The following is a 13,787-nucleotide window of genomic DNA, read 5'->3' on the forward strand; positions in this document are numbered from 1 at the left end:
ATATATATGTATGTATATAATAGGTATTATTGATTCGGAAATATTTTTAATATATTCTTTTAAATTATTAAATATAAATAAATTAATTTTGAAAATGAGGGTCAAAATTGATCGTTAACAAGTATAATCGATCTATTTTTGTCTACACTATTATAAAAAAACACGAATAGTACTTTCTAATACGAAAGATTGATCGAATTTTTTACCCTTTGTAAATGCTTTTTATGTCGAATAAAACTATAATGATAATTAATAATTTATTTTGGGCAGAACTAAAATTTAGAATTTTGAAGTTTTTTATGGCGGAACTTTATCCTTTATTGAGTTAGTTAAATAAGATTAACCATCATCATCTTTATGATTTTATTTTTTATTAACTCTTATTATATAACTCAAACATAAATTCTAAAATAATAATAATGGAATTTTTATGGAAAAAATTGTATTCCTTTAAACGGGTGTGCGTCGGACGTAATCTAAGACTAGTAAATAATAATCGTCATGTTTGCGTGCGCGGACACCTTCATTTCTTAGAGGGTGTTTGGCTAAGCTGGTCAAACTAGGTTATAAGCACTTTTCGGCTTATCTACGCGTTTGATAAAGTTAAAAGTGTTTATAAGCCAAGTGCTTATAAGTCAAAAATAAGCTAAAAGCCATAAGTTAGTCACCCCTAGCTTATGAATTGTTAGGTTATAAGCACTTTAAGTTTGACCAAGATTTTTATTATTTTATCCTTAAAATATTCTATTTTAGAACAAAACTCTTACATTGATATTCACTGCCTCAAGTATTGTTTCCTCCCCCCCCCCTCCCCTCCCCCCCTCCCGCCCCCGCGCCGCCTCTTCAAGTCTGCAATTCTCATTGACTATTTGAGATAAGCAAATTCTCTATTCCTTTGCATATTTGTATCTATGTGATTGTGTATTATTCTTTGAACTGTATGTAATAAATGAGGACATATCAAATTTTTGATGCATTGCTTTCTAAGTGTTGTGGTGATGAAGACACTGTTTGTTTCTCTTCATATATTTATTTAGGTTTATTTTTCACTTAGAAACTTTTGTCAATTTATTAATTATTATAACTTATGATTATATGCTAATCATAAAATAAATTTTATTTATCATAAAAGTTTTCTTATCTAAGCACGGTTGTATTTAAAATAAAATGATAAATATAATATTTTGTATTTGAATCGATCTGGAATCTAAAAAATTTTACAGAAATTATGCCCTTATAAGTGTAAATAATTCTAAAGTTATTTAAGTCATTTTAATAGAAAAAGAGCTTATCGGCACTTTTTTCTCAAATACTACAGCATCTTATTATCAATTTCAGCACTTGTATCCAAACACATAACTGCTTATTTATTAAATCAATTTCAGCACTTAAAACTATTTTGTAGCACCTAATGCTTATCAGTTACTTCAAATCAGCTAATCGAGACGGGCTCTTAATTTCCACGAAATGAAAATACAAAATACTTAAAGAAAATACTTTTTTTTTTAAAAGATTGGGGAAATTGGGTCCCGCGTTGTGAATCCAAGTGACGTAACAGTCAGACGCGACGCGTTTGCTTCCCACCACCAACGCCCCTCAACATACATCGTTACTTTCGGCCACCCTCTTCTTCCCCGGCCTTTTCCCCTGTCTCCGACTCTTTGATCAACCGTTCCGTCGCCGGCGATGGCATGGTTACAATCAAATCGCAGAGTCCAGATTCCTACCCAACCGCGAGCCCAAGCCCGACCTGTCCTTGACGAAGACGAACCGATCGCTAACGACGACGAAGTTGCAGAAAGTTTAAATCTGAAGTCCACGGATAGAAACGTCACGGAAGATCAAAATAGAGATCCTTTCATGGGAGTAAAGGTCCGTAGAAAAGCTTCCTTTCACAGAGACTACATCGGCGATTACCTTGACGTGCCGTCTCAACCTTATCTCATGAAGATTCTAGAAAAACAAGGTATTCTATGGTTCAATCCATATCTAAGATTCTCCTGATTTAGTTTTGTTTTTTATTTTTTTATAACGTGATAATATATCTAGACTAGCTTGTAGCAACTTGACTGATCTTTATACAATTTACTTTGTCATTGGTTTGATTAAATAATCTTTACGTTTGAAATTTAAGCTTTCCTTTTGATTTGACGCTTTGTGCTTAAAACTTTGTATGCAGATGTTTAATAGTAAATTAGTAATAGCATGCAACGATGGTATATTTTCTGGCGATAGGTAAATTAGCTCATAGAAATGGAACTTCATAGAATACCTCCATTTCTATGGGTTAATTTTAAGAAATTGAATTTTAAAAGTAAAGTACCAAAAGTAATATTAGAATCTGTCGCCTTAAAGATACCATGATATTATTACAGTTATAAGAACATGATGCAATAACAACATACCTAGTATTATTTCACACCGTGGGTCTGGGAGGGTAGTGTGTACGCATACCTTATCCCTACCTTGTGAGGATAGAAAGTTGTTTCCAATAGACTCTCAGCTCAGGAAAGCATAAGCACCACATTAATGAAAATATAGACAAGAAGTATATAGGAACATGATGTTAGGTGTAAACACGGGCGCGACTTTAAGGCTTTGGGAAGTGAGGCCATTGCCTTAGGCCCCCAGAATTTGAAGGGCCCAATTTTATTTTAAATTCTTATTATTATTATTACTATATATTATATAATTTATATAAATAATTACTATAAAGAAAGTGTTACAATATATTTTTTTGTTACTTGATTGAGGTTATTTTATCCTAATAAATATATAAATTATGATAATTTTCTTCCCTCATAAATTAGTTTAGTTGCTTCCCTCTTCAATTTTAGTTTTATCCTTTTTATATAAAAATTAAGTTATATATATGGACAACATAATGAATTTCTTTTATAATATTATCTAAAAGTGCATGAACACAAAAACATTCATGTACCGATTTTTTTTTGGGTGTAATTCGACATATTATATTAGGTTATTTACACTTTATTTTAGATATTCATTAATAAGTGCTACTTAATAGATACAATTATCGTTTAAATTGATCAGAAGGAGTAAATATTTCTGACATCGTCAATGCTCATAACTTAAGCTATTACGTTACGTATGTGTATTTTTTTTCTTCTTGTGATGATAGCCAATTCAAAATTTTCACGTTGAGTTCTGGACCTCAACATCCGGTAGTCCACCACTTTATTTTTTGTGCTCTTCTTCCTTTTTTTTTTTATTTTTTGTTAAATTCGCTTTTTTGTCTTAAATGATTAATTTGTTATTTAAAAAGCAAATTTTATTGTTAGTGTAAATATTTTATAAAATAAATTTAAGGGCCCCTCAATATAGTTTCGCCTTAGGCCACGAGATCTCTTGAGCCGCCCCTGGGTGTAAAATGAGAACATTATCCACCGAGTATCGAACCGTACTCTATCAACAGTCCCTGATTTTTTGGTTATCACATGTGTAGGTGTAAGATGAGAAGTTTAAAGTTAAAAGGCTTCCAAATTTGTAAGGTATTATTTTTTAGGATAGAAAAAAAAAAGAGAAAAGAGTAGCATAAAAAATAACAAAGGAAGAAGTTTATTTGTAACCTCTAGCATTGTGATAAAAAAGTACCAGATTCAATAATTTCTATAGGGATCGGTTATTTCTTTAAATTACAACTCGTAGTCGATTGGACAGCTCTTTTTGAAAATTTCTTTCAAGTTTTAATCGACAAACAATTGTGTGGATGGTGAAAGAAGTACCTTATCGCTTTTTTGCTTTTTCCTGTTTTAAAAACACTGAATTTCTAAATCAACATGTATTAGAGGAATAGTAAGATTGTGATATAAAATACTAAGGTTGAGGAATTAGAAAAACTGTAGGAGCTCTTAGTTAATATTGTTGGGGTAAATCTTCACTTGGAACAACCCTCTAGTGATATACAGTTGTACATCATGTTTCATGATTCATCTTTCTAAACTAATAGGAGTAGTATCTAAATCGATGCTGATTTATGTAATCTTTTGCAGGTGACAAAAAAGTTCTTTTTGCAGACAAGGTTTTGAAGTTCACAAGTTCAGGAAAGATGAAGCGGCGCATTCTTCTTATGACTGATTTTGCCATTTACATTGTAGACCCAGACATTGATGCACTTAAAAGGCGGATTGCTCTGGCAGCCGTTGAAAAGCTCTGTTTGAGTGAACTAAGTGATAATTTCTTAGCAATAATTATCCCAACTGAGTATGATCTACTGATGGCCAGTACCCGGAAGACGGAAATTGTAACCGTCTTAGTAGACGCTACCAAGAGTCAATCCGACTACGAACTTGAGGTACTACTCTCTAATAGGTAAGTGAAGTGTCATTTTCTTATTGACTTTGAACTCCTCACCTCTTCTTCATCTGGCTTATCTGAACTTCAAAAAAATATGAGCTGCAAATGGATGCATCTGCAGATATTATCAAAGTAGTGAGTGTGCATTGCTGAAGAACTGTGTATGAGATTATGATTAAGGGGCCAAAGACTCGAAGTCAGAACGTTTTTGGCTTGATTTCATGCCATGCACATATACTAGTGAATGCTGTATCTTGCTTTCATACTAAGGATTTCAATATTGGTCGTAGAAAGATACTCCTAGCTGATATGATGAGAAATAGATCCTTATCAGAAAAGAAGAAAATAGCTGATGTGATCCATTCTGTCGTTCGTATTAGAGTGAAATCAAATTAATCTCCTTGCCTAGCTAGAATATATAATGAGTTTTTGACGGACAAGACATATGCAAACTGTGCATGATGATAAAATCTTAATCATGGGAACATGTATGTAGATGATGGGATGGTTGAAATTGCTTATTCCTGAAACAGAAAGAAAGAGGGTGCTTGGAGCATTTCTTTTTTTGAGCAAACAAGAAATAGATATATTAATAGCTAAGGAACATCCAGTACATAGTTAACTTAAGTTGCATTACGGAGGATGCATTTGTTTCCTAAGCTTGCTAGCATATTACAAGCTTCATTACATAGAAGTTTTTCATGACAAGTTGATTCAAGTTTGTCACTTTCAACAAAAACTGTTACATCAAAAGGTGGTACGACAAAAACTTTTTTTGTGTACTTCACTGCTTTACTTCTTCCTGCTAACCCCTGAGATTTGCTTTCCCTTCCTAGGACTCCTTTAGCTAGCTGGTGGGCAATCCTATTCCCCTGCCTGAAAGTGTGCTGGAGAGTAACCCTCTGCTGGTGTATTAAGGACCTGCAATCATTAACAGTTTTGTTAAGTAATTTATTACCATTTTGTATTACCTGGATAGCCTCTGAGTAGTCTGTCTCAATCTCAAGTGGGAAGAGATTCCATTCCTTTGCTGTTCGTAGCCCTTCTCGTAGTGCTTTTAATTCTGCTGCAAGGGAGCCATTTGCATGTGCTAGTTTTGCAAAACCAACCACCCAGCTGCCTGTTGCATTTCTAAAAACACTGCCTAAACCACAATTTTTGTCATGGCTATGAACACTGGCATCCACATTCAGTTTGTACCACCCCCTAGGGAGTTTGAACCGGTTAATTTTTATAAGGGATTCGGGAGGATTAATAAAGGATTTTTTCGTGAATAGTTTAAATTCCACTGCCTTTTGCATGATTTGGGAACCCCTTAATTGGTTGGCCGTGTTGTTGATGTTATTACTATTTCTATTAATCCAGATATGCCAGATGATGAAGGGAAAGAAGTTTTTCCAGTTTATAAAGTTATGTTTTATAGGAATGTTGAAGTCCCTTATTTGGAGAAGCCAGTGCTTCCCACTTCTGTTGATTGGATGGGTTCCTTGCAGTTCCCTCCAGAGATTACTGACAGCTCTGCAAGCCAGGAAGATATGTTCAATCGACTCTTCAATAAGGTTTTTGCAGATGGGACAATTCGAATCAATGTTTAGTCCAATTTGTGAAAGGTACTTCCTGCAAGGGATACGACTGTGAAGACATTGCCATAGGAAAAATCTGATTTTACTGGGGCACTCCAAATGCCAGATCCATTCGAAGTCAGGGTTAGAGTTCTTCGGAGATTCTAGCAGAGTATAACAAGAGGCGGTAGTAAAGACTCCTTTAGTGGTGAGGGACCAAGTAGGTAAGTCAATGGGAAGGCCTTTTTGGCGGATTTTTGTTTTGGAGATGGTGGTTAACAAATCCGGAGAGGGAGAGAAGGTTAAACAGTTTAGGTTCCAGTTAGTACCATCAAAGATATCTCTAATTTTGGTGGAGAAATCTTTGGCTGAAGGGGGGCCTGTAACTAGGTTCCTTAGGTTACCAATATTTGGTATCCAATTGGCCTCCCATAGGTTAAGATTGGAATGGTTGTGTGGGGACCATGTGATGCCTTTGGAAAAGATGTCCCACCCTCTGCAAATGCTTTTCCAGAGGAAGGAGGTTCTATTCGCAGAGGAGCTATTGCAATAGTATGAGATGATAAGCTTTGCCCAAGGAATTAGAGCATTTGTAAGGAGTCTCCAGCTTAAGCTAGCCAGCATACAAAGATTTTTATTGAGAGCATTATGGATCCCCAGTCCACCATATTTTTTGGGTTGGCATATAGTGGACCAGTTTACCAAGTGAAGTTTCCTTTTTTCTACTGTACTACCCCAAATGAAATCCCTTTGGACTTTATCAATCTCTTTAAGGGTTTTGCTAGGGAGTAGGGTGTATTGCATGTAGTGGTTTGGGATGGAGTTGAGGCATGATGACGCAAGGGTTGTTCTTCCTGCCAAACTAAAGAACCTCATTTTCCAGGATGCAAGTTTGGTTCTCATTTTGTCAATAAGGAATTGGTAATCCCTAGGTTTTGGGCTGTGGTGAAGGATTGGGAAACCAAGATATGTGCCAAAGTTGTTACTATTTTTAATACCTAGAGAATTGGTAATGTTGGTGATGATTGAGTGGTTACAGTTTTTAGAAAACAGGATCTTCGATTTAGTAAAGTTGATGCTTTGACCAGATAGAGAGCAAAATAGGTCAAGCCCATTTTTTATGGCCTGACAAGATTTAGTATTAGCTCTTGCCATCAGAGAAGTGGGAGATCTTTGGACATTTATATCCTAGGAAAATGGGGTCCCAATTTTTGATGTCCACTTGGTATTCTATATATCTTGTGAGCATTTCTAGGCAGAGGATAAAGATATAGGGGGAGATGGGGTCGCCTTGTCTAATACCTCTACTTGGTTGAAAATAGTTTGTAATAGCTCCATTTACTAAGATTGCTATTTTACTGGTAGAAATGCAATTTAGCAGAAGGTTAGAGAATTTAGGAGGGAAATTAAAGAAATCTAGGGTCTGACGAATGAAAGACCATTCAAGACGATCAAAAGCCTTTTCCAAGTCAATTTTCAGAATCATATTGCCTTGCTTACCTTTCAGTTTATTGAATTTAGAAATCATTTCCTGGATGATGATAGCATTGTCAAAGGCTCTTCTATTTTTCATAAAACTAGCCTGATAAGGACTGATTAGTTGATCCAGGAAATGTTTGATATGATTGGCTAGAATCTTGGTAATTATTTTATAGATAGTGTTGCACAAGCCAATAGGTGTGAAGTTTTTGATATTATTAGCATTATGGAATTTAGGAATGAGGCAGAGAAAAGTCTTGTTAATATCCGGAGGGATTTTTTGGTTGTTGAAGATGTTATGGCAGAGCTTCTTGACAGAATCCCCTATATGGAACCAATATTTTTGGAAGAAGAAGGGGTGCAGACCATCTGGTCCGGGAGACTTGAATGGTTTGAAAGAGAAGACTGCACTTTTTATCTCATTATCCAGGAGGGGGGTATCTAGGTGTTCTAGGTTGATAAATTTGCAATTGGATTGAGTATTTAGGGGGTTAGCCCAGGAAGAGTGAGTATGAGAAGAGGTGAAAGCAGAGGTAAAATAGTTTTGGACATGGGCCAGAATAAGACTATGAACATTTATCCAGTTACCAGCATCATCTTTGAAGAAAGTAATTTTGTTTCTTCTTTTTCTATTGGTGGGAGAGATGTGGAAAAATTTAGTATTGGTGTCGCCATCATTAAGCCACATTATTCTGGATCTAAGTTTCCTGTAGTCTTCTTCTATCTTTAGGATATCATTGAACTCATGTTGAAGATTTAATTCTAATTTTTTTTAGGAAAGAGCTGGTAGCATAGCTGTTAGAAGCTTGGATGCCTTGTAGTCTAGCTAAGAGTTTTCTCTTCCTTGCCATGATATTGCCAAAAGTGTTGTCCTTCCAAGGTTTAACATTATCTATAAAATTAGAGCTAGCCTTAAAGTAGTCACTCTTATTCCAGGAGTTTGTACAACAGATTGGAACTCCGGATGTTTACACCAAAAGGTTTCCAACCTAAAGGGGACCTTATGAGGAGTTCTATTTCTAGGAATTAATTCAACTAGGATAGGATTGTGATCAGAGTGGGTTCTGGGAAGATGGATAATAGAGCTTTTAGGAAAGAGTTCTAACCATTCTTCATTTCCAAAAACTTTATCAAGTCTTTCTAAAATAAGGCTCTTATTACTATGTCTATTATTGGTCCAAGTGTATTTGCTTACCTTGAAACCTAGATCAACTAAGTTGCAATTATTAATTTTAGACCAAATATATCTAGCTCTACTATCCTTGATTGGTTTACCTCCAAATTTCTCACTAGCAGTTAAAATATCATTAAAATCACCACCTACTTATAAGTATTACTAATATTTTCTAGGTTATCCCACATGTATTTCTAGAATGAATATTGGTACTAGCATAAATTGAAGTAAAGAGCCAAGGTTTACGTAAAGGATGTACCTCTATAGTTGCATGGATCTCCTGACCTCTTCTAACAGCATCTTGGACGTTGATTATATCATCCATCCACATCATAACCATACCACCTGACTGCCCCTCCGAAGGAACTTCTATCATCTCAGTGAAACCAAATTCGTTGAGCATGGCAGCATGGTTGATCATCCTTGTTTCTAACAAAGTAACCAAGCTCGGCCTATGAGTGTCTATCATCTTCCTAAAGTTCTCCTAAAGTTGTCATTGTTTCCTCCCCGAATATTCCATATTATGAAATTAGTAGACTGATTCATGGCTAAGTCAGTGATGTTCATTTCCCCATTCTCCCTTACTCCCCCCGCTTGGACAAGGTTCCTCCTCATTGATGGAACTAGGATCATAGCTTTGTTCCCCACAGCAGGGTCGTGTGGAGGGCGGATATCCATCGAGCAATTGTATAGGGCTAACGGGCAACTGAGAACATGCCTCTTCTCGTGCCTCTCCGTGAATAGAAAGATTTTTATTCCGTCTAGGTTTGAGAGTTCTAGGGTTGGCCCTAAGTGAAGATTGAGGGGGACATCGTCCTCCTCCATCTCTGCCTCCACTGGCCCTGGTATGGGATCTTCTTGTTGTTGTGGTGGGGGTACTGGTGGTGGTTGGGGGGGAGGGGTACCATCCCTTGGTTCCCTAGATTGACATCCCAAGGGAGAAAGATGGGGTTTAGGTGGGTGTATATCTCCGTTGGAAAGAAAGAGAGGTCCAGTGGAGCATTTAGAGGATGCATGGGGTTGAACTGAGGAGGCATATTCCATTGCTCTCTCATTGTTTGGGCCATTTGAGGATTCAACGATGGTGCCATGGGATGAATGACATTGTTGAGCCATACTTGGTCTAGATAGTTGTTCATTGCCAATCTCATCCCCTCCGTGATAAGTTGAGCTAGGTATTGAGTGTTGTGCAAGATCACAATGGCTTCTTCGCTGTTGATCGGCACTGTGAATGAGAGTGCATGGCCCATGAGCCCTAACTCCATCCAACTCGAGGGTTGGTAATCTTGTGTTTGGGGGGGTTGAGCGTAAATTATTTGGGGCTGTTCTTGGGGATGGAGGGGGGGGGGGGAATGTTTTCCATTTGGAGAGGGTGACGTTGTCTCAAGATTTGAACTAGTCGAGTTCTTCTCCTTAGGGTTGATGGAACTCTTGGCATTTTGGTTAAAACAAGTTGAATTAAATGCACTGAAGATTGGCGTGGGATGTTGGATAGGAGGAGGGGTTAGCCGATCGGGTGGGGAGGTGATGATTGCTTCGTTTTTGTCTATGGCTTTTGGTTGTCCTAGGTCACTTTTAAAGGAACACTTAAAGGCTTGGATTGGATTACCCATGGGAATGTCCATTTGGCAACTTTCTTCTAAGGTCTTTGCCATTTGGCCAACATGCATGGATGGGGAGATTTTGGAAGATTCTTTAGATAAAGGAAGATTTTGGATAGATTTCGTGTTAAGGAGGGGGTTAGGGGCAGTAGGTGTATGATTAGTGATAGGGGTAGATTCGTCCATACAAGAGCCATTTTGCATGGCATTGGATTTCACTAAGGAGTTGGCAATGTGGGGTGCCACGTTGGAGTCTTGCATGCATGTATCTTGTGTGTCAAGATCCAAGTCATTATTTAATTGATTAAATCTATTATTACTAATAAAATTATCATTATCCATGGTGGTTTGTGTCAAAACCTTTTGCCTCTCTTCTAAAAGGTGGTTTTCCATATGAGAGGTAGATTGATCAAAAGTCGATTCTGGATGGGTAATGACAGGAGGATTTTGATTGTTAGAAGGATTATTTTTTGTTTTATAATGGAGTGTTTGGGTAAACAAGAAATTACCTGTCTTTGCATTGAATAGTTTAACCGGAATACCTGGACTTTGGTTGCCATTTGCATGGATGGTAGGCATTTGATTAGGAGTTTTTTTGCCTTGATTCCTCTTCTTATTGAAGGAGACAGTTTTCCATTCAGAATCACAAGCTTCTTGTGGAGCTACTTGTTGATGTTCTTGTCCTGCATGGTGAGGATCCAAGTTTTGCATCTTGATATAGTTGCATTGTCTTAGTGTATGACCAAAACGGCCGCAGTTTTTGCAAAGAAAATCCTCCCCTTCATAGAGTATACCTTGCTTGTGGTCTCCAACAAATAGGAAAGATTGAATTGGAATTTCCAAGGGAATTTCGACACAAATTCTTGCATAACGACCTCTTAGGGTAGTTGAGGTGCATGTGTCAATTTTTAAAAGGCGTCCTATTGCATTACCAATTTTTGCTAGGATTCTCCCATCATAGAATTCAGTTGGTAATTGAGGCAGCCTTACCCAAACTGCTGAGGAAGTTAGTTTTTCATTTCTAGCCACAAAGTTTGGTTTCCATTTGGAGATAGATAGGAAATGACCATTTATGAACCATGGTCCTAGGTGAATAGCTTTATCCATATTTTCTTTCTTTGTGAACTTGATTATGTAATAGTCCTCACCAAGATCAATTAAAGAGAATTCCTCCGTTGGTTTTCATAGATCTTGGATCTTCTTCTTTAGGTAATGGTGTAGCATACGTTTTCCTACTAACTTGATTATAATAGAGAATTTTCATGGCTCATAGATATGTTGTCTATCTTCCAATGAAAGAGTGATTTGTATAGCTTCACGTAGATTAGTCCCTTGATCACTCACTATTTTTGTGTCTTCCACTGTCTTTGTTGGTTCAAGCATCTTATCATAATCTATGGAAGGAGTGAAAATTGTTAGGTTAGATTTCAATAGTTGGTCCTTAAAGGATATTGGTCTTTCCAGATTGTTTGGTAAGGGAGGGTGTTGGATTAAATCTGGAGGTTTTGGAGGGATGGTCTCATGCTTCTCAAAAGTTTGGGAATGCATCCTAGAGAGAAGGTGGAGTTTCTCACTCTTAAAGCAAAGTGGTTTCTTTTGACAGTGCTTGGAGCATCTCAATACATGTTGCTCTTATTTATTTTTTTCATTCTTCCTATGATGCACTATCTGTCTTTTTGGCTCCTCCTCTACCGCGTAAAGTTTGCTGTTCAATCTGGGAAAAATGTCTTATGTTATTGTTATTTGTTCATATATTTATACCATTTCATCTTGCAGGTTTGAGTACAATGCAACTTCTGAACTAGTAAAAGAAATTGACTTTGAGGAAACTGAAGGTCAGTGTTAGTTTAAGCTTATGACATTCTCTCTATATTCTTCCTGTACCCTTAACTTTTACGGTAGGCAGTAGCAGGTTTATTTGTGATAAATTGTATCTCCTGCCTTCAGCTATGTGGTTTCTCGTGATTCTAAAGTTTTGAGAAATCTTTTGAATCCAGGGGGTGTGAGAACAAGAATTGTGCGAAAGTGAGTTGCACCTTTGCATGTTGGTCTGACAACATGAACTGCTAGTGCACTAGAATGCCTGCAACTGTCCATCTTGCCATTCCCAAGGAGGAACCAGCTTGTATCATTGCTTGTATAAAGGTGATTGTCCTTCTATAGAGAATTGGATTGATTAAATTGATTTTTTCATCTCGTTCAGCTGGTTTTCTTTGCTCTTGTTTATGCCTGCTTATTCATTATGTAGCTCGTTGCCTTCATGTAAATCTTTTAACTCGTTTCTTTTATTTGTTTTTGTTCAACTGCAATTTTTTTAAACGGAATCAGTCATATTTACCCATCTACTTTAAAAAATTGTTCATATCTACCCTGCATTTAAGTACCTTATACTTTCTTAGTTGAAGTTGTTATATTGGTTTTTTCTTTCTTTTATGAATGTTATAACTCCTAATTCTTTGGTAGCGGACCTTTTTGATAGTTCGACCGTTATCCTCTGTCTAACACAACTATTCGACTGTATGGCTATTGTGATTACGAGAGAAAGGAGGGATGACACTTTCCTTTATCATCTGGCAGTTGAAAACAAAAGTGCTTCCAGGCACATGACTGTTAGGCTCATATAACCCTACAGTTACACATTCGAATATAAATACCCTCAACCATTGAGAGATCTGGACTCAGATTAAAAGTGACACGTGATTTTTAATTTATCCTATTTTATATGACCAAGAGGTCATGGGTTCGAGTCTATGTAAACAGCCTCTTGTAGAACTGTGTACAATAGATCCTTGTGATTCGGTCCTTTGTCGGACCCAAGCGCATAGCGGGAACTTAGTGCATCAGACTGTCATTTTTATATTTTCTCCCTTGGTTGATATGAAATTGAGATCAGAAGCGTTACTAGAGTGATATGTTAGCAAATCAAAGCAATGAAATGAGTAAGTCCTAAATTGAGGAAGGAATACTCCCACAGTCCCACTATATTCTTTAACAAATCAAAACCGACATACTATCCAAGCAGAAAAATCAGCTTTGCCAAGCCGAGAGTTACTGAAATGAAGATAGAGAGACGTCAGATTCCCAAGTTTTCTTTAGAATCTGAAGGGAACTAGGAACTTAAAAAAAAAAAAAAAAAAAAAAAAAAAAAAAAAAAAAAAAAAAAAAAAAACTGAAGAGCCGACAAGCAACCTAATAAAGGAGTAAATTTTATGTGCCCAAAAGTTACTTTTCTTTCTTTTGTTATGTTAAAGTCATTCAACTTTGTGTTCATACCCAAAAATCACTTCTTTGCTTCTGTTATACAAAAATCATTTTAATATGCTCGAGTTATCACAATAATCACTTTGATCAGATTTTACAAACTTTTCACTTGAAAAAATTATTATGCCCTTTACATTATAAATCCTCTCATTTATGTGATACCTTTTATATTATATGCTATATGATATAATTTTACCCAGATATTATACTTATAATTAAAATAACTTAATATTATTTTACTTATTATTTTTATAATATTTTCGTACATTTAATATTTTTCTTAATATTAATTTTCAAGATATATAAGTAACAGTACCGTGAACAAATCTCAAGTCAACGTTCTTAATCATGCTTAAGGAAATATGTTTAATGAAAATTAAAAAATCAAAGCTC

At 36.3% G+C, this 13,787-nt stretch overlaps 1 protein-coding gene across 2 annotated transcripts; it reads left to right on the top strand.

The window, feature by feature from the left end:
* LOC109226999 (myosin IB heavy chain-like) lies at positions 1,501–12,478 on the top strand. 2 transcript variants are annotated; one of them, XR_002068206.1, is made up of 4 exons: positions 1,501–1,966; positions 4,014–4,315; positions 11,910–11,968; positions 12,131–12,154. XR_002068206.1 is itself a non-coding variant. In XM_019391977.1 (4 exons), the coding sequence occupies exons 1-4, from the start codon at positions 1,687–1,689 to the stop codon at positions 12,160–12,162; spliced, it is 690 nt and encodes a 229-aa protein (XP_019247522.1). In that variant the 5' UTR covers positions 1,504–1,686; the 3' UTR covers positions 12,163–12,478. The 2 variants fall into 2 exon arrangements, 1 of the variants encoding a protein (XP_019247522.1); XM_019391977.1 differs by having other exon boundaries at positions 1,504–1,966; positions 4,014–4,332; positions 12,131–12,478.

This window comes from Nicotiana attenuata, chromosome 6 (assembly GCF_001879085.1).
Source record: "Nicotiana attenuata strain UT chromosome 6, NIATTr2, whole genome shotgun sequence".
In the NCBI taxonomy this organism is placed as follows: domain Eukaryota; kingdom Viridiplantae; phylum Streptophyta; class Magnoliopsida; order Solanales; family Solanaceae; genus Nicotiana; species Nicotiana attenuata.